The following is a 22,306-nucleotide window of genomic DNA, read 5'->3' on the forward strand; positions in this document are numbered from 1 at the left end:
CTTTTATTATAAAATCAAAATAAAATTAAATATAAAAATAAATATTTTTACTATACATATTGAAAATAAAAACAATGATTGCTAACATTTATAAGCACACTTAAGTGGTCCTAGACACTATGCTTAATGCTTCACACAGAGTGACTCAGTAGGTAGTAATGCCTGACCATGCAGATTGGAGTTGGGGTAAATATTACAGGAAATTGTAAGTTTTTTAAGGATGACTTGGCCATCACAATTAAAACAAGGTAACGTTTATCATCTTCACCTGCATCTAGCCATATTCTTTCCCAATTTGAATGTTAAGGATAACTCAATAAATTACAGCGTGAATTCTCAGACACCCATCTGGTTTGGCTATCTACACAACCAAATCTGCACATGAAAATCCATCACATTCTGAAAAAAAGTAGTAATAACTTACATGACATTCCACAGCCCACCGCTGAAGGACATTCTAATGTTTTACAACTTTCCCAGTCAGACTGTGAGGAAAGCAATTTTGACCCGAAGTCAAAGAGGTGGGCATGAGTTTCCAGATAGCAAAATAATCTGTAAGTTAAAAGAGAACGTTGAGCCTTTTCTAGAAGTAGAAAAGGGTATTAAGAAATGACAGCACTAGTAAGACTTACTGTCAGAAAAAGAAGTACCTCCAAGAACTATTTAATCCATTAAACTGTTGCCCGACTATTCAAGTATATTCAGAACTTCATTTGATCATGCCCTAATCTTCCCTTACATTTTAATTAAGACTAGCTGGGCATATAAGTGAGTTTTGAGCATAATATCCTAGGGTGAATAAGACTGGAAAGAATAGAAATAGGTCCCTCACAGAAGGAAATGTGGGGAAAGGCAATCCTTGGGGATTCTTTGATCCTCCTCCAAGGGAGGGCACCAGCAAGGTGACTACAGTTGGTGGCATTCAGAAGTCATCTGGAAGCACTTTGCACTTCCTCGGAAGTGTGCCAGTTCATGGTGAAGGCAAGGATATGCTTTGTGGCATATCTCCTTCTCAATTGTAATCTGCAGTCTTATTTCTGCATCTTGGTATCATACCTTTAAAAAGCAAAAAAAATCTAGTGTTACGTCTTGTCTCACACTTGACTTGTTATCTAGACTATCCATCCATATATTATATTTTGGCTAATTTACATAGCACCTGCCATCACCACCTTACATTCCTTTCCTTTGTGTTCCCTGTTTCCTCTGTCCCTCCCTCTCCCTTGTGCTCTGTAACTATGTGAACGCACGTGTATATAAAGTTACTAAACCGGGATCCCTGGGTGGCGCAGCGGTTTGGCGCCTGCCTTTGGCCTGGGGCGTGATCCTGGAGACCCAGGATCGAGTCCCACATCGGGCTCCCGGTGCATGGAGCCTGTTTCTCCCTCTGCCTGTGTCTCTGCCTCTCTCTGTGTGTGTGTGTGTGTGTGTGTGTGTGTGTGTGACTATCATAAATAAATAAAAATTTAAAAAAATAAAAAATAAAAAAAATAAAGTTACTAAACCATATGTATACACAAGCAACCTAAAACTGAATTTGATTCTAGTGTTTTAAAGTTAAGGAAACTCGGGTGCCTGGGTGGCCCAGCGGTTGGGTGTCTCCCTTCCTCTCTGGGCATATCCCCAGGTATGGGATCGAGTTCCACGTCGGGCTCTCCTCATGGAGCCTGCTTCTCCCTCTGCCTGTGTCCCTGCCTCTCTGTGTCTCTCATGAATAAATAAGATCTTTTTATTTATTTTTTTTTATAAGATCTTTTTAAAAATAAAGTTAAGGAAACTCAACATCAAGGACCAGGCCTGCAGACTACTGAACTGAAATATTTTTACTACTTTTGGTCTCTTAAATTTTCACAATTACGACTGTTTTCAAATTTTAAACATCCTGGGCAGCCCAGGTGGCTCAGCGGTTTAGTGCCACCTTCAGCCCAGGGCCTGATCCTGGAGACCCGGGATCAAGTCCCACATCAGGCTCCCTGCATGGAGCCTGCTTCTCTCTCTCCCTCTCTCTCTGTGTCTCTCATGAATAAATAAATAAAATCTTTAAAAAAAATTTTTTTTAAACATCCTTTAATTTTCCAGGATTTTTTTTTTCCCCGAAGTTGTTATTTCCTACCATTACAGTACATCTCTAAGTCACAGGCTCCCCTATCTGCAAATCAACATCATCCATAGGCTATTTATCTCTAAAAACAACTTCAGCTCATATTTATTTTATTCATCAGTTAAGGTGGTAGAGCTGAGATATGATACTCAGAACCCAAGCTCTGCAATCTGCAGAGAAACGATTTTGCATCCATACAATTGCTTCCTGCCAGTGGACTGCCCTAGTACAGCCTTGGGAATTTAAATGACCGATTTACCCAGGGAAAGAAAGCTTATTTTTAGTAAGTGGAGGGAGGGGGGCTGGAAATGTTGACTTAATTTATTTTACTGCCTGTGAATCTACTTTGGAAAGGAGAAGCAGAGTTTGATTAATTAGATTAGCAAATTCAGTAAGTTGTTTATTCAGTTGGGTGAATCAATGTTTCCCTGAATTGACTTTAGCTTTATTTTATGCTTTCAAATCTATCCAGTAGGTAAGATGTTGAAAGCCCAAAGCCTTTCTATCCCACAGCTCTTTCGAGTATCTTTTCACATGTTAATTGGATCTCTTTGTGATTGGAGGCAGACAGATTTCACAGCCCCGCCCCCGCCCCTCCCCCCACGCCAGCATTGGCTAACACGTATAGATGCAGGAAAATTAGATAATAGAAAACTGACTACATCCCCATTTTTTATGCATCTCAGTTTGTAGCATTTCTCCTTTCGTGCTGACTCCAGTTTTAAATTTTATCTCCACCCAGGATTAAAACCGAAATGAAATAAGAAGCTGCTTCTCTATTAGTGACAGCACATTTTAAGATCATTAGGAAAGAATTATTAGAGTAAACTGCTTTATTTTGTTTTAAATAGTTGCTAAATTTCTCAAATATTTGCTAGTTTTCCTTCCTCTCTTAACGATCTTTCTTAGGAAGTTCCTTTCATCTGACTTGCTACACAAAAAAATCATTCCTCATTCATTTGTTACTGAGATTTACAGGAGTACAGCTGTTCAAACAAGTACTTGCCTATGAAAGCCTGAGAAAATTGGGAAAGATAATCAAATTAAAATTCCAGCTATACATTCTTTTAACAGCGCAGTTTTTATATTTTATATTTAAAACATATTAAAATAAAATGGATAAACCCTGCAGCACCACAGACTACATTTTTCCATTAACGACCTAGATGACATGTTCAAAAGGAGAAAAACATTAATTCAGCAACAAATCAAATGTGCCTTACTAGAAGAGTTTTTTTTTTTTTTTTTTAATTAACAAAAAAATTGAAGATCCAAGAGAATGGGAGCTGGAGATCCTAGCAGTTGGGGACCATTAGAGATTATTTGGCTCAAAGTGACAGTCAGAAAATATGAGTGCCGGTGACCTGGGCATGAGAGTGTTGAGTGGCTTCTGATAAACACCAGACACCACTGATTTTCAGCTGAAGGTAGAACTGGAAGTGCTTTTATTCAAAGGCTGCAAAAATCACCTTCTCCAAGGAAGTATCCATCTCTCTAGTTCTCTGAAAATGAAACAGATTATAGGATCAGTCTCCCTCCAACTAATGAGGCATATTCAACTGGCCTTGAAATTGGAAAGTAGAGAGAAAAATCAAAATTGGAGCGGTCACCCTTCTGAGTTTCTTCCCTTCCTCTCTCTAATGCATCTGTCCGCTGGCTGCGCTAGCAAAGGACAAGGGTTCTTATGTCAGTTTGTATTAATTCTTTTGAATTACAACTGAAAATAATGTTCACCTCCATAGATAAGTACTGTGTTTCCTAGTGGATAGGAGAGCATCCTCTTCCCATAGCTGCTCAAGATCCCCACCTCCAGTCAGTCACCAAGTCCTATTTAGATCCTACCTAACAAAAATCTTCCACTCCAGCCATTCTTCTGCATTCCCACAGCCCTGCCCCTTGTAGAGTTACAAATCATCTACCAACCCGATTAGGATTAGGGCAGGATCTGTCTGGTCTGTCTTCAAATTCAGCCCAAACCCTCTTCACACACAGGCTGCCCAATCTTTCTAGGTAGCAAATCTCTTTCTGGCATTAGAGTAAATCCTCAACACTCAGAGCTCCAAACACCAGCCGGCTGGGCACCAGATCCACCCTGCTCTCTGCTTCCACAGCACACCTCACGGTACAGCCAGGCTAAACCATTTTAATTTTCCCTGTATTTAACTTGTCCAAGCATTTCTCATGCTCCACTCCAATGCTGTCACAATCCGTACATATCTTCCTAGAATGCAAATTCCATTAAGACAAGGGCTGAGTCTACAGCATTCAATACTGAATTCCCTCCGGACACCAAATGCCCAGCCTAGGGCCCAGCACTTTGTGAGTGATCAAGATTTATTCTACTGAATAAATTAATTAATTAATGAGAAAGTTTTTACACTCAAACAGTCCTGGAAGTCTCCATGGTAAGTTTTTTCCTAGAAATGGGCTACAAAGAGGGCCTCTTTTTCAAATGTTTCCTAAAACTTAACCTCTAAGACTAGCACTCAGTAGGTGTTCCATAAATATTTGGTTTTGGATAAAAGAATGAACAGGGCCACAATGCCACTAAGTGTGTGACAAAGTGGTATTGTTTTTATTTCTTTTTTAGGTGGGCCCCATGTTAGGCCAGGAGCCCAATGCAGGGCTTGAACTCATGACTCTGAGATCAAGACCTGAGCTGAGATCAAGAGTCAGATGCTTAACTGACTGAGCTCCCCAGGTGCCCCCTGAAGCTGTTTTTATTAGAACTACTTGCCAGACACTGACTATGAGGCCAGAACATGTCAATCCAGTTATGCAGGTTATTCTGGGTCTAAGTAGTTGTCTTACCCCACCAAACAACCTAGATTGATGTGGATGGAACTGGAGGGTATTATGTTGAGTGAAGTAAGTCAATCGGAGAAGGACAATCATTATACGGTTTCACTCACACCAGGAATATAAGAAACGGTGAAAGGGATTATAGGGGAGAGGAGGGAAAATGAGTGGGAAACATCAGAGAGGGTGATAGAACATGAGAGACCCCTAACTCTGGGAAATGAACAAGGGGTAGTGGAAGGGGAGGTGGGCGTGAGGATGAGGGGACTGAGTGACAGGCACTGCGGGGGGCACATGACAGGATGAGCACTGGGTCTTATATGTTGGCATATCAAACTCATATATATATTTATATTTATATTTATATTTATATTTATATTTATATTTATATATTTAAACCTAGATTGAGTATTTTAAATGTTTGTTGTGGTTCCTATGTTAATTATACCGCTGGTTGCTACTCTTTACTCCCAGGTAAAGCCAATTCAAAAAGGGCAGCACTAATAACAATGTTGGTCTTTCTCAGATTCCCAAGTCAAACTGCCAAAATGAGAAACACTTCAAGTTCATGTTTGTTTCTCTTAATTCTAAACAAACAAATAACCTTATCTTCAGGAGGAGCTCCTCACTTTCTAAAACGATTTCAATGTGGCAGCCAGTCACCATGCCCCACACTACATTTTCTGTAAGCTTCGCTGACTATTTGTTGGAGTGGATGAAATAGCTTCTCAGTCTTAAAAAAGGGTGGGGGGTGGGGGGCAGCCGGGGTGGCTCAGCAGTTTAGCGCCGCCTTCAGCCCTGGATGTGATCCTGGAGACCCGGGATCGAGTCCCACATCCGGCTCCCTGCATGGAGCCTGCTTCTCCCTCTGCCTGTGTCTCTGCCTCTGTGTGTGTGTGTGTGTCTCTCATGAATTAATAAATAAAATCTTAAAAAAGAAAAAGAAATCGCTTCTCTGGCCAATTATGGTCCCCATTTATTACTATTCACCTCAGGCAAGAACCCAGATCTGGGTGTAGATGTTTACTATAAAAAGAGTGGTAGTAATGGGGCACCTGGGTGGCTCAGTTGATTCTTGGTTTCAGCTCAGGTCATGGTCTCAGTGTCTTGGGATTGAGCCCTGCATCAGGCTCAGTACTCAATGGGGAGTCTGCTTGTCCGTTTGCCCCTCCCCTGCTCATGCTATTTCTCTCTCTCTCTCAAATACATAGATAAAATCTTTAAAAAAAAAAAAAAGTGGTAGTCAGAACCTGCTTTCACCCATTCAAAAGCACCCAGTACCTGCAAGAGGAAATCCAAAGGACTTTACACAGAGGCTTCAAAACCCGTCTAGAGTATCTACACATCTCCATCTCATCATCACCAGTGATTCCTGGCATCCTAGACGCCCGCACGCTACTCAGAGATCTGCACACCTTCCTATGTGCTTTGCATAGGCATTTCCTCTGTTCGCAATGTTGCCATTCCAATCTCATTCCTCACCCTGTCCTTGGACCTGGCATATTCTCCTCAGGCCCAGGCAAAATCAATTATTCCTTGGCCCTTTCTTTCCTTACCTCTTTCAGGCCACTTAACACATTAGATATTGCAATTACTACTCATGCATCTGTCTGCCTACCAACCTGAGAGCTGCTTATAAGCGGATAACCACTTCTCACTCATATTTTTATCGCAGTGTATATAAAATAATAACTAGCATATGAGAGTCCATGAATTTAATGAACTTAATGAAGGAATCTGTTTCATCCCTGCCAACGACTGAACCCGTGTAATAAAATTACCAGAATATGACCATAAGTCCACCCATCATGATTCTATGCATCATAAACATCAATAGAAAACCAAAAATGTAAATAGTATGGTTTACTTGCTATGTAGACTTAGGATAAATTACAAGACTAATTAATAGCAAGGCAATGGCTCAGCCTCTGACAATATAACCTTGAATCATTGTTCCAACTTGGCCAGGAGTTGGAAACAATTTGAAAGGGAATGTTTAGAGATTCTAAAGGACACTAGCTATCTGGCCCTTTTAATATTTGCTGGGCAACTATTTGCTGAATACCAGCAACATGCCTGGCTGGCTTTGGCAGTAAAAGGACCATTGAGCTGTTTAGAAAAAGACCTCTGACCTAATTTAAGAGCTTTTCAGTCTGGTATATGAACTAAGGTGATGATAAGGCATGACATATAGAGGTCATATGAGTATAAACACGGGATTATTGGAACTTACAGGAGGATGAAGTCAAGTTTGTTGTTTTGTGGCCTTTTGTTACATATTGCTAGTAGGGTGGTACATGTGCTCTAAGATGACAGTTTGGGCTCCTTTTAGGCCAAGACTTACAAACTCTTGTTTTGCAGCAGTACTCTCAAACAGCAGTCAGGAGCTGAGGAGTGAGGGGCCCCTTCCTCCCAGGAGGAGAAAGGAGGGCAGGGAGGTCTTTACACTCCTCTGGGTTTTCCTCCTGTGCTGGTGGTTTATCACTGGGAAATCATAGGGGAAAATAGTTTAAATCCCAGAAGACTCAAGATGAAGCTCCAACCCAAAACTTATCTCCTCCCAGGAGATGTCTAATGAAGACTGGCTCTTGCACTCCCAGAGCCCATATTTAAGTACATATGGGAGCTCCCTGAGCATACATCAATAGGATATGGTCCTTGCCTTCAAGGATATCTCTGTTCTCACTCACAGAGCCAAAGTAGCTGTAAATGTTTATTTGTTTTCACTGCATTTATTATTGTAAATCTTCATGTTCAGTGGATGTTCAAAGCTAAAAAAAAAAAAAAAAGGTAAGGGGCAGCCTGGGTGCCTCAGCGGTTTAGCACCACCTTCCGCCCAGAGCGTGAGTCTGGAGACCTGGGATGGAGTCCTGAGTTGGGCTCCCTGCATGGAGCCTGCTTCTCTCTCTGCCTGTGTCTCTGCCTCTCTCTCTCTTTCTTTCTGTGTCTTCCATGAGTGAATAAATAAAATCTTTAAAGAAAAAAAGAAGTAAGAAAGAAAAGAAAAAAACTAAGCCATGAATTTCTCTGGTCCCATTTCTCACCAATGGGACCAATCCAACATCCCCAGGAAACACACTCTCAGACTCAAGTTCTCTCTATATAAAGTGTGACCTGTATTGCATGGGCATGAAATCTAGATATGTCCAGATCTCCTACTGTCTCAAACAACCTCAAAGGTCACCTTTCTCTGGGGACCACACAAATTGTGCCCAAAGTCAAGTATATTCAAAATGACTTTTGGTAATTCAGAACAAAGGACTCATAGCCAAGAGCAGGGATGAATCCACCATTTGAAATTATATGAAAAAAATCTTATGTGCATGAGAATGTATGGGTTTCTTCTTGGGGTGAAGATCCATTGCTTTCAAAACGTTCTCATGAAGGGCCAGTGAGAAGCCACCTGTATGCCTCAGTCGGTTAAGCATCTGTCTTCAACTCAGGTCATGATCCTGAGGTCCTGGGATGGAGCCCCAGCTTGGGCTCCCTGCTCTGCAGGGAGCCTGCTTCTCCCTCACCCTCCCTCCCTGCTGTTGTGCTCACTCTCTCTCGCTCTCAAACAAATAAATAAAATCTTTTTAAAAAATAAATAAATAAATAAATAAAAGGCTGGTGAGACAGATAGACAAGACAGACACACATACACACTCCTAAATAAATGAAATCCTGCTAGTTTCAGTGAAGAAAACATTTTATTATACAAACATGGAACAATTTTCATTTGTCTCATGAAAGGTGTCAAACTCTTTTCCTCTGCCTTTTCATCGAAAATGTGATTCAAAGATCCACATTAGCAGGTGAGTGCCAGAACACAAAGATCCCATGAGAAGAGGCAGCAAAGAAATGGAGAAAAAACACCCAAGTAATACATGCTTGAAAAACTTGAAGCATGAAAAGATTAAAAAAAAAAAAGTAGGTCTCCATGACTTGACATTCAGAAATAAGCAGCAACATTTCATTCCTCCTGGCTCCACAACCCCCTGCAGTAGTCATATCACCACTATCCTACAAAAGGGTACTGAGCTACCTCAGTGTTTCTGAAACACTACAACGTGGCTACAGAACAACACAAAGCACCTGCCATATAACCTCTCAAAACTAACACTGGGAAACAATATTAAGAACAAAATACCTACATTTCATTCCAAAAACTAACTAGAGCGGGACATGTGAGTGCCTCACTGCTTGAGCATCTATCTGCCTTGAGCTCAGGGCAGGATCCCAGGAGTCCCACATCGGGCTCCCTGCATGGAGCCTGCTTCTCCCTCTACCTATGTCTCTGCCTCTCTCTTTCTCTCTGTCTTTCATGAATAAATAAATAAAATCTTAAAAAAAACTAACTAGGGTAATTTGTAATTTGTCCCTAACAATAAAGTGGTATGACGATCTGTGGAAAGGAGTGTTTTTATTTTTAAAATAAATTAAATATATGAGACTAAAATAGGTTTTTACCTACAACACAATTTATAAGCCATAGGGTGTCTCAAAATGGGACTATGTATGTGAAGACCCCCTTTTAAATCTGATCCTGCATTTTGATCTGACAAAACCAGGGCTGATGTATTTCCTTCTGTCGTTAGAGTTTATAGACATCCTTTGCTGAATGAATCCAGAAGGAAATGTCTCTGCTGGTTCTGTTATTCGCCATTGTCCTTTTTTACCTGTGGTGTGAAGATTCAGCCCTCTTTGATCCTGAACACCAAGCAACTTTCATTTCTTCACACTCCCCAGTCTCCTCTCAGCAGCTCCATGTGGAGATCTCTGGGTAGCTTCAGGCATATCCAACTTCTCTCTGATTATTTATGTTGGTGACAAACTCTTTCTCACCAACTGTCTAGGATCACTCAAAGACACATGATTTGTAAAAGCATTCCATTTCCCAACTGATAATTTGGAAAGTCGAGAGCTCCCAGCTTCAGCTGGCCCAGTGTTAGCACATCGTTGAGCAGAACTCAATTCTTACATTTTATCCAACTTTGTCTGTAACATCCATATGCTCGCCTCACTTCCACATGAGTTCTCAAGTCCAAAAAACATTAATAACAGCAACTATCCTGTTGCTTTTTTCAAATCCTAAGCAATTACATCATAGAATGCACACAAACCCAGATCTGGCATTTGTTACCAGTATGACCTTCAAGCCAAACTTTCTTATCCTCACCGATTCTCACTTTCCTCATCTATAAAATGGGGAGAATACCACCTTCCTCACCACACTGCAATTAAATAGAATAACGTGTGTGAAAGGCTTGGCAGAGACACTGTCCCAAAGCCAGTGCTCAGAGCTGTCAAGAACTTATTTATTCTGAAAGCAGAGAGTCTTAATTATCTCAAGATAAGAGCAAAACTGTTGTGCATTTTTTTTTTTAGGGAAATGTAAATGATTTACATTTGAAGCACAAGCAGACATTCCTGTTCAAAAAATGTCAAGGTCAGGGCTCCTGGCTGGCACAGACGGTAGAGCAGGTGACTCTTGATCTTGGGATTGTCTGTTTGCACCCCACGTTAGGTGTACAGATTATTGAACATACAAAAAAAATTTTTTTTAATAAATAAATAAATGTCAAGGTCCTCCTGTGACAAGCCCCTGGTCTGGAAGGACACTGAACTCTTCTGTCTCATTCCTTGTCCCAATTTGTTTTTTTCTTCCCTCTCTCTGCAAATGAAAATAGCACGGGGGAGACTCTGCAAGCAGGATAGCAGGGCAATGACAACTGATAAGGACCCTGGATGAAGTCCTAGGGCAAACTGGTTGCAGCGCCTAACCCCTTAAAAAGACTGATTAAAGATTTAAATGGGGGCAGCCATGTGGGAGACACACATGTGGTTTTAAAATATCTGAATTCCATTGTGCTGTTCTTGGTAAAATCCGTACCAACCAAGGGAGCTGACACTTTCAATAGAACACATGGGCCTCCATTGTATTTAAGACCCCTCCAGGTATTTTAAGCACTGGGCTTAAAATAAAAAATAAAACAAAGGCCCACTATCTGTCCACGCTCCATCTTGCCAAAAAGAAGAAAATAGATTGTTGTGTGTGTGTTCTTTTTAAAAAAAATAGGTCTGTTGTAGGATGATTGTGGATTTACGTAGCCCATTCGGCAGGATTTTCCCACTAAGCTACAAAGCAAAAGATTTATTTTGTCATTGTCCAACACAAACAATTGAAGAAACTCAGCCTAGTGCAAAAATCCCCAGGAGAAACAATCTGCAATTTAATTAGTGAATAATGGAAGCAATTTAAATACAATTCCAGGCATTTTTAAAAGTAATATTTGAATAGACATCTGCTACATCTAGTAAGTGTTTAGGCAAAGCACAATAATCCCTGATCTGATGAGATGCCCAAGGTTATGAACAAGACTGTCTATTGTTAGAGCAAGACCCATATTTTAAAACAAATGCCACAAATCCACCTTCTCAACACCTACCCCAGCCCCACGAAATAAAGAGATAGGGCAGATAGATGAAGAAAATATTAGTAACAGTCTTTTGAAGGGCAGAGTAATGGAAAAAGAAAGGATTTCAGGGTCAGAGCACTGAGCTGGAATTCTGACTCCATCATTACCTCTCTCCTCGTGCCAGCTCAATTTCTTCAATTATAAAATGGGAATACTAATGTCTACCTCTCATGAGTTCTGAGCATTAAATGAGAATATTTATAGCAAAACCAGATAAGTGTTGGGTGAAGATGGAGAAATGTTAATATGGAGAATACAAATCAAAATAGTGATATGTCACTACTGCACTTTCTACCATTAGAATTTTACTGTTTCAGCTTCATGGATTTATGTGTATAGACAAAATATTTTCATATGCAGAGTTTCAATTCCTTGACATGAAAGAGACCTGCAGATGGATAGTGGTGATGGTCAACAATCATAAAATGTACTTAATATAACTGAAGTAGGGGGCAGCCTGGGTGGCTCAGCGGTTTAGCGCCGCCTTCAGCCCAGGGTGTGATCCTGGAGACCTGGGATCGAGTCCCACATCAGGCTGCTTCTCCTTCTCTCTGTGTGTGTGTCTCTCATGAATAAATAAAATCTTTAAAAAAAAATAACTGAACTAAGGGACCACTGGGTAGCTCAGTGGTTGAGTGTCTGCCTCCAGCTCAGAGCATGATCCCAGTGTCCTGGGATCGAATTCCACCTAAGGCCACCATGAGGATGCTGCTTCTCCCTCTGCCTATGTCTCTGCCTCTCTGTCTCTCATGAATAAATAAATAAAATATTTAAAATATATATATATATAAAAGTGAACCATATACACTACAAATGGTTAAGATGGTAAACTTTATATTATATGTGTTTTGCAACAACTTTTAAAAATTATTTTAATAAAGTTTTGACCATTTTCTGGTGGCAGAAGGGAAACCCCTTCCTTTTCCTCCCTATGTTGGTCAGTGGAAGAAGCCAAGAATGGGGGCCGAGGGAGTATACTGTGAGTATATTGCAAAGGCATGTACAAATTCTAGGACCTCAGCCAAACTTTCGGAAAGGGACTTTTTTTTTTTTTAACCTTTTGCTAATTGCAAACAAAATAAATTTCAAAATGAAGGTACCCGTACATTGGCGCTCAAGCCCGCAAACTCCTCTGTTTTGTACACTTTCAGGACCACAAGTGATATTTGTATTTATTGAGGGGTAATGAATATGAACACTCGAAATTATTCAACAGTTTTGATTTGAAAATGTTCAACGGACTCCCAACATATGGCCACAGCAAGTATTAAAAAGGAAAAGGAGGGAGTGCCTTGGGTGCTCAGTTGGTGAAGCATCTGCCTTCGGCTCAAGTCATGATCCCAGAGTCCTGGGATCTAGTCCCACAACGGGCTCCCCACAGGGAGCCTGCTTCTGCCTCTCTCTGTGTCTCTCTCATGAATATAAATAAAATCTTAAAAATAGTAATAATAAAAGAAAAAGAACACACAAAAGAAGCAGCAGCCACATTTTCACTCATGTAGTTATGGAGATGGTGGATGTTCCTGGATGTTCCTGGATACACCTAGTGATGAGCTAGAGAAATCCACATATGATTACAAGCCCAGACACAGAAGTGACTAGGACCAGTAGAAAGGAGACTGAAATGAATCCCCAGTGCTCCCTGCTCTGTTACCAACTGAGTTACCCCATAGAAATCACCAAAACCCTCTAGGCCTCGGTCTTCACATTCGGGAGGACTGGCTGACAGTGAAGTTCCGTCTTGGTTCTAGCCGTCTGTGACTCATTGCTCTATTCTCGGCTTTGTTGGGAGGCCTAACCACACAATATATGAACCCATCTGCCATAGACTGAATGTGTGCTCTTGAATTCCCAGAGTCAAAACCTAATCCACAACGGGATGGCTTTTGGAAGTGGGGCCTCGGCTGTACCCTCATCAGGATTAATGTCTTTATAAAAGGGATCCCAGGGAGTTCCTTCCTGCTTCCACCTTCAACGGTACAAGGACAGATCGAGAAGACAGCTGTCCATGAACCAGGAAGCAGCCCTCACCAGACATGAATCTGCTGATGCCTTGATCTTGGACTTCACAGTCTCATAACTGAGAAGTAAATTTCTGTTGCGTATACCACGTGGTCTTCAGTTTTTTGTTATTGTAACCTGAGACACCATCCCCAATGCATTGGAGGAAAAGAAAGAACATGAGAAACAACTATACACAAAAGGATGCCAGGGAGATAGCAAATAAGAACCTCCATGACCGAGGCTGGGCCCCCACAGCTCCAACAGATACCACGAGAAAGCACATGGTGATAAAGGCAGACAGCCCAGGTCCACCTGGTGGACCACAGACTCCGCCTCCAACTGCAAGTGCAAGATGCCAACTACTCCTGTCGCCAGGGGCTATCCCAGCAGTCAGTGGGAAACCTCACCAGCCCCAAGAGCCTGGGTCAGAACTACCACTTAGCCACAAAAACTCTGCATACTGTCTCCCCTCTGGGATCAGAGATTACAGTGGCACTAACTCAAAGTGATCAGGAGAGGAGAGGCCATGTACTTCAAGGTCTGAATTACAAAATGATTTCTCAGGAATCCACACTTCTTCGCATATACCAAGTTTTAAACCAAGATGCTGAATAACGCTGGAAAGGAATTATTTTGATTCAGTCCAAAATGGGACACTCCATACTACTGAAGAAGACTATGCAATCCTTTACAACTTGACAACTGAGACACTTGAAATTTGATACTAAGCTGAAAGGCTCTTTTTTTTTTTTTTTAAGCTTTAATTTATTTATTCATGGGAGACACAGAGACACAGAGACACAGGCAGAGGGAAAAACACGTTCTGTGCAGGGAGCCCGACGTGGGACTCGATCCCAGGACCCAGGGATCACTCTCTGGGCCAAAGGCAGAAGCTCAACTGCTGAGCCACCCAGGTGCCTGAGAAAGTGTCTTTAATCTTTAACTCTACGGGAGGCTTTCTGATATTATATTTCCTTTACATTACATTTCAAACTCAAAATCAGTAGTAAAGATGCTGATTTAAGTTGAGTAGAACCCACACCTGTGTCTGCATGATCATAAATTTGCAAATTGGTGAAATCATCCTTTATAAAAATTCCAAAATTTCAGGTGAAATGAAATAATAGTAAAATGCCTCCTAGTTTCCTATAAATACCTGTTAAAACACCCCAGCAGGGGGGAAATCTCATCATAGGGGGCAAAGACATGGTCATAGAGAGCCAAGACATGATCAGGAAGCCGGCATAATCATAATCTGGAGACACCTCCACCCTCCCACAGATTGTGGCTAGATTTAGAAAGACCATTTTGCAACCTGCCTCCTGAGCTATGAGGTGGGCAGTGAAAGCAAGGGGTCTCACCTTCACAGGTGGCACCGGAGCAAGAAACCACATCACCCTGACAAAATGCACAGCCTGCCAGGTCGGTGACCCACATTCGCATTCTATGGGTCTTCCTTTCTACACCTAATAATACTATTAGAAACGCTCTAACAGATTGTTTTCAGAGCTCAAGAACCTACTTCTTGCAAGGAGAGCTGCACAAGAGAGAAAAATGCTAGATAAAGGCAAAAGAGCAATCTTATTTCAAACTAAAACATGATGCTGGGAAGTGGATGGCAGAGGCAAGATGAGAAGCCCAGGAAAAAGCCTTCCTTGAACACTCTTTTTATCTTAGTAGGCCTCAAGAATATTTTGGCTTGGTGCCCAATTTTCAAAGCTGCAATGTCCCTACAAAGTACTCCACCCCACTTCTCCACATGACCTAAGCCTGGAAAGAAATGAACATCCCTGCACTGCTTATAGGAAAGGGAATGAATCCCACACACAGAAAGAGACATAGCAGTTACTAAACACATTGCTAGACATCATCAGCTGAGCTCATCACAATGCAAATCAAACTGCCCTGCAGTATCGGAAAAGAAAGAGGGACTCTACCAGAGTCCACAGAAAACTGCGAGGGAATTGGGGAATCCACAGCAAGCCAGGAAAGTGCCTGAGTTCCAAGCAGAACAGGGGACAAGATCTGCAGCAAGATGTGGAAGGAGCAAGGAAAGCCTTTGCTGCCACCACCACTCCACGGGGCTCCAAATCCTAGGTCAGGTCCTTCAGAGAGGTTTCCTTCTTGCAAAGACTACTGGGAGGAGAATTCAGACCTAGCTAGGGGCACCCAAGTGGCTCAGTCAGTTGAGCATCCTTGTTTTGGCTCAGGTCATGATCTTGCAGTTGTGGGATCAAGCGCCGCATGGGGCTCCATTCTAAGAATAGAGTCTGCTTCAGATTCTTTCTCCTGCTCCCTCATCTTCCTCCTCTGTTCTGCCAAGTTCACACTCACACTCTCTCTCAAATAAATAAAATGTTAAAAAAAAAAAAAAACACAGGATTCAGACTTAGCTAAACCTTGACTTTTAAGATCTCAAAAATCCTGATGGGAATAGGTTTCAAAGTGCCATGAGATAGGAACTCAATAATACCCCTTTGTAGAAAACTTGGTCCTAGGAAGACTTAGAGACACCAGCAGTTTAATATTACAAAGATTTCCTCCAAAATGAAGGCTGTTGGCAGCCCATGACTGTCAGGATTAGTTGTGTCAACTCTGCACATTCGTGTAAACCCTGGAGAAATGCTTCTCATCCAAGACGGGATATGGACCATGGGGTTCCAAAAACTATTCCATGGAGATATCTGCTGTGCTTGAGCAGTTGCTTGCAAGCAGTCAAAGGCAGAGACATAGAGGTCTGGAAAGAAGAGATGGAAGCCCCATTTTTATGTGCTGATGGAAGAAAGACTATCAGTAAAGCCTCCCAGAGAGGATTCTGTGGATGTCCTACCTAATCAATTCAGACTTCAGGCGCACTATTAAAGTGCTTCTTGATCTCTGGAGAGATGCCAGACTACTTTAGCAATGTGAGGAAGGCTATGGATCTGCCTCTCCCCCAGAAAAAGCTCTACACCCACGAAACTTTGCACACGGCTTCCTGGGGCTCATGTCACTCAAACCTGTGTACACAAAGCTAAACGGTTATGCTAAACGGTTATGTACTATGTGGTTGTTTGGCTAGAGCTACAGGTTAAGCTAATAACACTGCAGGTAAGTTGGGATGTTCCTTTGAGAGAAATGAGTATTTCTTTCCATCAGTTGTCCTGGGAAAGGGTAGATCCCAAAGGAGGAAATAAAGGCAGAAAAGACCCAGGCTGAGAAAGAAACTCACCTTTTCTCCCTAATTCTAGTGGGATGTTGGCCTGAACTCTCAGGAGTCTAGATTCACATCCAGGTACCCATGAATGGTGAGGAGTGCTGACTTCCTCCTACCACCTGGGGACACTCAACCTAAATGTAAAACCTTGCTGATGACCTGGGCCCATGGGTCCCCAAAATAATCCTATCTCACAACTTTTTGCAAAGTTATTCTCTGTGCCATGATCCTCTCCCATTACCCTAAACTTTTAAAAAGTCATGGTAGGGATCCCTGGGTGGCGCAGCGGTTTGGCACCTGCCTTTGGCCCGGGGCGCGATCCTGGAGACCCGGGATCGAATCCCACGTCGGGCTCCCTGCATGGAGCCTGCTTCTCCCTCTGCCTGTGTCTCTGCCTCTCTGTCTCTCTCTGTGTGACTATCATGAATAAATAAATAAAATCTTTTAAAAAATAAAAATAAAAAAATAAAAAAAATAAAAATAAAAAGTCATGGTAAATGTTACAGCCTCAATTTAGAAATGTTTGAGGGACTAGTGAAAGGGTCTATGTTCAAGCTTGACTAAAGTGATAAAGGGAAGAAGAACCCCTGAAGCTAACACAGTGATGGTGGCTGTAAACCGTGAGACTGGGAGCCTTGAAAACAATGCAGTGGCAGGCAGGTGACAGCAGATGTGCAGGAAACAGCTAGCCATACATAAAAGTCTGTGAATCTTCACATTCTTTCTCAGGAGTCCCAGAGAAGAGGCTAAAGGCCTTCTGTTCCAGGGCAAAGCAACAAGCCAGAGGGTTGTAGGTTAGCCTGTGAATGTGAATGTGAATGTAGGTTAGCCTTATATCAAAATGGGGGCCACTTGGAGAAAACAGGAGAGCTGGAGAATGAAAAGTTAAAGACTACCCTGAAAGGTAAATAAAAAACCAAAAAGCATTACAATAAGTAAATGAACCCATAAGCTGGATTTTGGGGGGAAAGACTATGCAAACCTAACCAGAGAAAAATAGAAAACGCAAATTTAAAATAACTATGTGTTTAAAATTTTATCATTGAAGGTTACCTAATCTATGATTTCATGGTAAAAATTTTATTTGTTTTTTCCAGCTATAATGAGATATAATTAACATCTAACATTGTGTAAATTTAAGATGTGCAACATAATGATTTGATACATCTATATTGCAGAATGATTCACAGTAAAATTTTTAAATCTCAATAAAACCGGTGGCTGTATAGATTTCAATTCTCAAAAGTAAAACAATAACACAGGAGAAATTAAGAAATGGATAAAGTAATTTACACCAACAAAGAGACTAAATGCCCATTTGGTTTTATTGGCCAATTATTTTAAATTTCAAGGATCAGTAATTTCCATGCTATATAAACTGCTTCAGGACATTAAAAAAAGAAATCCCTAAAAGACACAACAGCCACACATAATTGATACCTATACCTATCAAAGAGAGTGCAAAATGAAACCACAAATTTGAAGGGTAAGACCGAGCTTTGGTTCCTCTATGTTGCCTGGTAACCATCAGTATCACTTAATTTGACATTACGGGATGGAATTAAAAAAAATAAATCTCTAAATCCAACCCTACTATCTACATGTCTGGTATCTTCACCTCTCATGAATCCCCCTCATTCTGGCAGCATAGTTGAGAATACACAGAGTGACTGAACCACAACTGGGCATGGGACACAGCAGCTAGCCCCTTATCTCTACGGCATCCTTTCCTTCTACTCTCCATCAGTCAGCTACACTTATCTGGTCCGAAGTGTTTGATAAAATGCTTTGCCATTCAATATTTCAAATGTAAATAAACTACTGCATCATGTATTGATTTTATTTCAGATGCAGTTCCTCCAATGCCTTAAGAATAGTAAAGTCTATATTACATGTCATTCTCTTAAAGATCATTTTCTTGGAGAGGAAAAAGTAGTCAAAAGCGTGATGGATTTTCTTCTTCTGATGGATATGAGGAAACTCACCAGTGTAACAACTGCTGTGATAGATCTATAGAGCTGAAGCATTCTCAAGCGAAAGAAATAATAATGGGACATCATAACTTGCCACAATGTGGTTATAACAAGGTTTGGATTGGCAGAGACAAGACTGGAAAAAACAACCCCGTGACCGATAACCTGATTTCTGCCTCTTTGTAGTGACTCGAACTTTGGTTCCCATAAATATTAGCAATTCCTCACAAGTTCTATAAGAAAGAATTACAGAATTTAAAGCTGCAAAGAATCTTCATTTCATCTACTGATTTTACAGATCAAACAACAGAGGACCAAGAGACTAACGACTTTTATTCTGTCTCCTGAACTTATCAGGCCCAGAAGAGATATCTAGTAGTGGTTGTAAAAAATGCCTAGGACCTTCCATTTCCTCCATGCTGTCTGCCTTAGACCAAAAAAGAGAAACAACTGGTAAAGGGATCCACAAATAATTCAGTTTCAAAATACAGCAGCGTATACACCACAGGCAGGAAATGTACCCTAGTTTCACATGATGAATAATTTAAGACTCAACTCAGAAAGATTTTAGATCCAAACACTTAAAGAAATCTTTATGGGTTTCTGATGAAGTTGATACTATGAAATAAATTATTTATCCTCTCTAACCAGCTCAACATCAATGGGCATTAGAGGCAGAAAGGTAGGTGACCACTGGAAGAGGGAAAGCATGCGTTCACCCTGACGTCTCCCCCTGAACTCCCCAGTAATATCTGGGGAGACCAATAAGCTGATTTCTAAGCATCTTTCTTGTACCCAAGCGACCGCCCCCTGACCTCCCAGAAAAATACCAATCTTCCTAGTGAGCCTTCCACTTGCTTCAAAAAGAAGGGATTATTACCTCACCTGTTAAGAAGCAATACTCCTGTAGCTTTACTTTTCACGTTCTCAACTCTTAATATTTTGCAGTTGCAAACCTCAATGTCTCACCAATTATTAGATGAGGTAAAAAAAAAAAATCAAGGAGGGCTTTATCACAGAGAAGCAGTTGAACACAAACGCTGTGAACCAGGTCTTGAACAAATATATCAGAATGCCAGGCCTTGTTTAATTCACCTTCATTATTAATAAAGATTCACGGGAAACTCAGAGAAAAGTGAATTGAAAAGCCACAAAAAGGAAACACTTTATTCAAAAATGATACACTATGTTTTACAAGAACATTAACTATGTGTTAGTATAATATCTCCCTAAGATTAATAATATTCACTATTTAAATTTAGCAAGTTCATAGTAAATTGCTCTATTTTGTTAGAGATTTTATTTATTTATTCATGAGAGACACAGAGAGAGGCAAAGACACAGGCAGAGGGAGAAGCTGACTCCCTGCAGGGAGCCGGATTAGAGACTCAAACCCAGGACCCTGGGATCACAACCTGAGCCAAAGGCAGGCACTCAATCCCTGAGCTACCCAGGTGCCCCTAAATTGCTCTATTTTAAAATACGAATATACATCCACGAGTACTCACATACACACATGCATGTGTCAAAATAATTGGGTAGATGTTTCTAGAACTCAGAATATGGTTTTCCCATAAAATAACGAGGAAGCCTCGTTAACATCAGTAAGCACAATCTAAGTGCTGCAAATTTTCACCCTAAATACTTCTGTTTATCCTTTTGCTATAACCATTGCCTCTTTCCACCATGGAATTGTACTAAGCAATTTCATTTTCGTGCACTTTTATCACTTTCTACACACCTGTCAGGGGGAACACCTTTAAGGTCCTCTGAGCCCACCATTCTGGGCTATTTGTCTTGCTAAGACAAATTTTCGGTCTTTCTGGTCACATACTTTTGGTCTGTGCTAGACACCTAGGAAAAGGATGAAGTGAGCAATCTTCCTCTCATTGTCTAAATTATTTCAATGATAAAAGATCAGAGTGGATATGTGGGGGAGATAGAAGGAGAAAGAAAAAGGCAGAAGAAAGAGAGAGAGGCCTGGGTGGCTCAGTGGGTTAAGTACCTGTCTTTGGCTCAGGACCTGATCTCAGGGTCCTGGGATCAAACCCCATGTCTGTTTCTCCCTCTCCCTCTGCCTGCTGCTCCCTGCGCCTGTGCATTCTCTCTCTCTCTCTCTCTCTCTCTCTCTAGTCAAATAAATAAAATATTAAAAAGAAAGAAAGGGGGGAGCGCTGAGAAGAAGAACAGAAGGCAATGGAGGAAGAAGGAAAGAGGAAAGAAAGGGGAGAGTTATTCAAATTTAGTAGATGGAGAGAATGGGAAGAGGATTCATCCCAACCAGAAGAGGGAAGGAAGGGGAGAGAAAAGCAGCCCAAATGAATAGGACTGAGCAGCTCAGAGTCAGGAGGGCTTCCTCACCCGTCAGACTGCTGGGGGGCCTGGGGAGTGGGGGGTTGTAGATCAGCATCCTGGGGGAAAGCACAGCAGGTGCAGGCAAAGGGAGGCCCGTTCCAGACCACACTGGGCACTACCCCAGCACCGACACCAGCCGCGTGAGAGCTATTCCGTGGGTGTGGATGGGGGAACGGAGCTATAGCAATAACAATTAAAAAAAAACCACAAACAGTAAAACACCTACTCTGTGTCTGGCCACTGGCCAATTTTAAATGTTTTACCTGTATTTACTTCATCGAAAACTCACAAGAACCCAAAAGGTAGGTACTACAATGATGCTTGTAGTACTGAGGCATTGAGAGAGAAGGAGGTGCTTAAGGCCACTTAGCCAGCCAGCAATTCAGGAAGGTTTTCCGATGTTTCAAGAGGAGCCATCAGGATGAGCTTGAAGGGTGAGGAAGAGTGGCTTTAGGTTCTACCGTGAGGAAGGCCTGGGAGTGTCCTAGGACTGGAAAGCATAAGAAAACACTAGGAAGGCAAGTCAACAGATTAACAGAATAGACTTGAGGAAAGTGGGGGTGAGGAAAAGAGTAATGGATGTCTATAAGATTGGTCCTATTCTTACTACTGGAATTAGCTTAATCCATTCCTTTGGGGCCAAACCTCCACCCAGGGATTTTTCTTTCTTGTGAAAAGGAGCACAATGACGCATCTTGTAAAAGGAAATGCACCCTGATTTATACTTGGCACCCACTGAAGAGAGATACACTCCCTGAAAGTACACAGTAGGTGGCCCGAGCTTAATTTCCCCATTCTTCCCCTATGTTCACCAGCCCACAGTCAGTGGCCTCAAGATGGAGGATGGGGAAGCTCAGCGCACCCCAGGCCTAGCCTCCCACAAACACCCAAAGCCCATTATGGAAAAGTGGGCCATGTGGTGGCTCACCTATCAATCTAGATCCTGTCACCATGAGTTCCAAACTCACACAATCTCACGAGGCCAAGAAATCTTAAACCCCATTCTTCCTCCAATTTAGGACACATTCCCTACACATTTCCATCTCTTCCCAAGAAAGGTCCCCACACAACTTCTTAAATACAGGCTATATTTTTTTCCTCTAAATTTGAGGAAATTTCCTTAAATTTGCACTGGTAAAAGGCAAGACATCCTATTCCTCCCTCATCATACACACATGCAGAAAGTGGCATCTATTAGAAATCAACCAAGACATTCAAAACGCTGGCACATAGAAACATAGGAAATGACCCTCCAGATTTCTTTCATTTGCCAAAAGACCAATTTGTGACTTTAAGTCATCCTCATATGAAGCCTGCCACTCTACCACTTAGAATTCTTATACTTTGAGAATTCTAGATTTCTACTGATGATCAAACACATCTTTCCCAATAATCCACAGAGAAATAAGGCTCTGCT

The 22,306-nt window shown here is 41.5% G+C and overlaps 1 protein-coding gene across 7 annotated transcripts in view; it reads right to left on the reverse strand.

Annotated features, from left to right (window-relative positions):
• LOC144306748 (uncharacterized) overlaps positions 1–22,306 on the reverse strand; it is a 476,591-nt gene that overhangs the window by 408,110 nt on the left and 46,175 nt on the right. For 6 of the 7 annotated variants that reach the window (XR_013373827.1, XM_077886290.1, XM_077886288.1 and 3 more), the window contains exon 3: positions 425–552. The exons of the other annotated variant lie outside the window; for it this stretch is intronic. Coding sequence is in view for 5 of the 6 variants with exons in the window: in XM_077886290.1 (XP_077742416.1) it covers positions 425–552 (128 nt within the window). In the remaining variant the exon portion in view is untranslated. The remainder of the gene's footprint in view (positions 1–424; positions 553–22,306) is intronic. 7 annotated transcript variants of the gene reach the window in all.

This window comes from Canis aureus, chromosome 37, assembly GCF_053574225.1.
Source record: "Canis aureus isolate CA01 chromosome 37, VMU_Caureus_v.1.0, whole genome shotgun sequence".
Classification (NCBI taxonomy): Eukaryota; Metazoa; Chordata; class Mammalia; order Carnivora; family Canidae; genus Canis; species Canis aureus.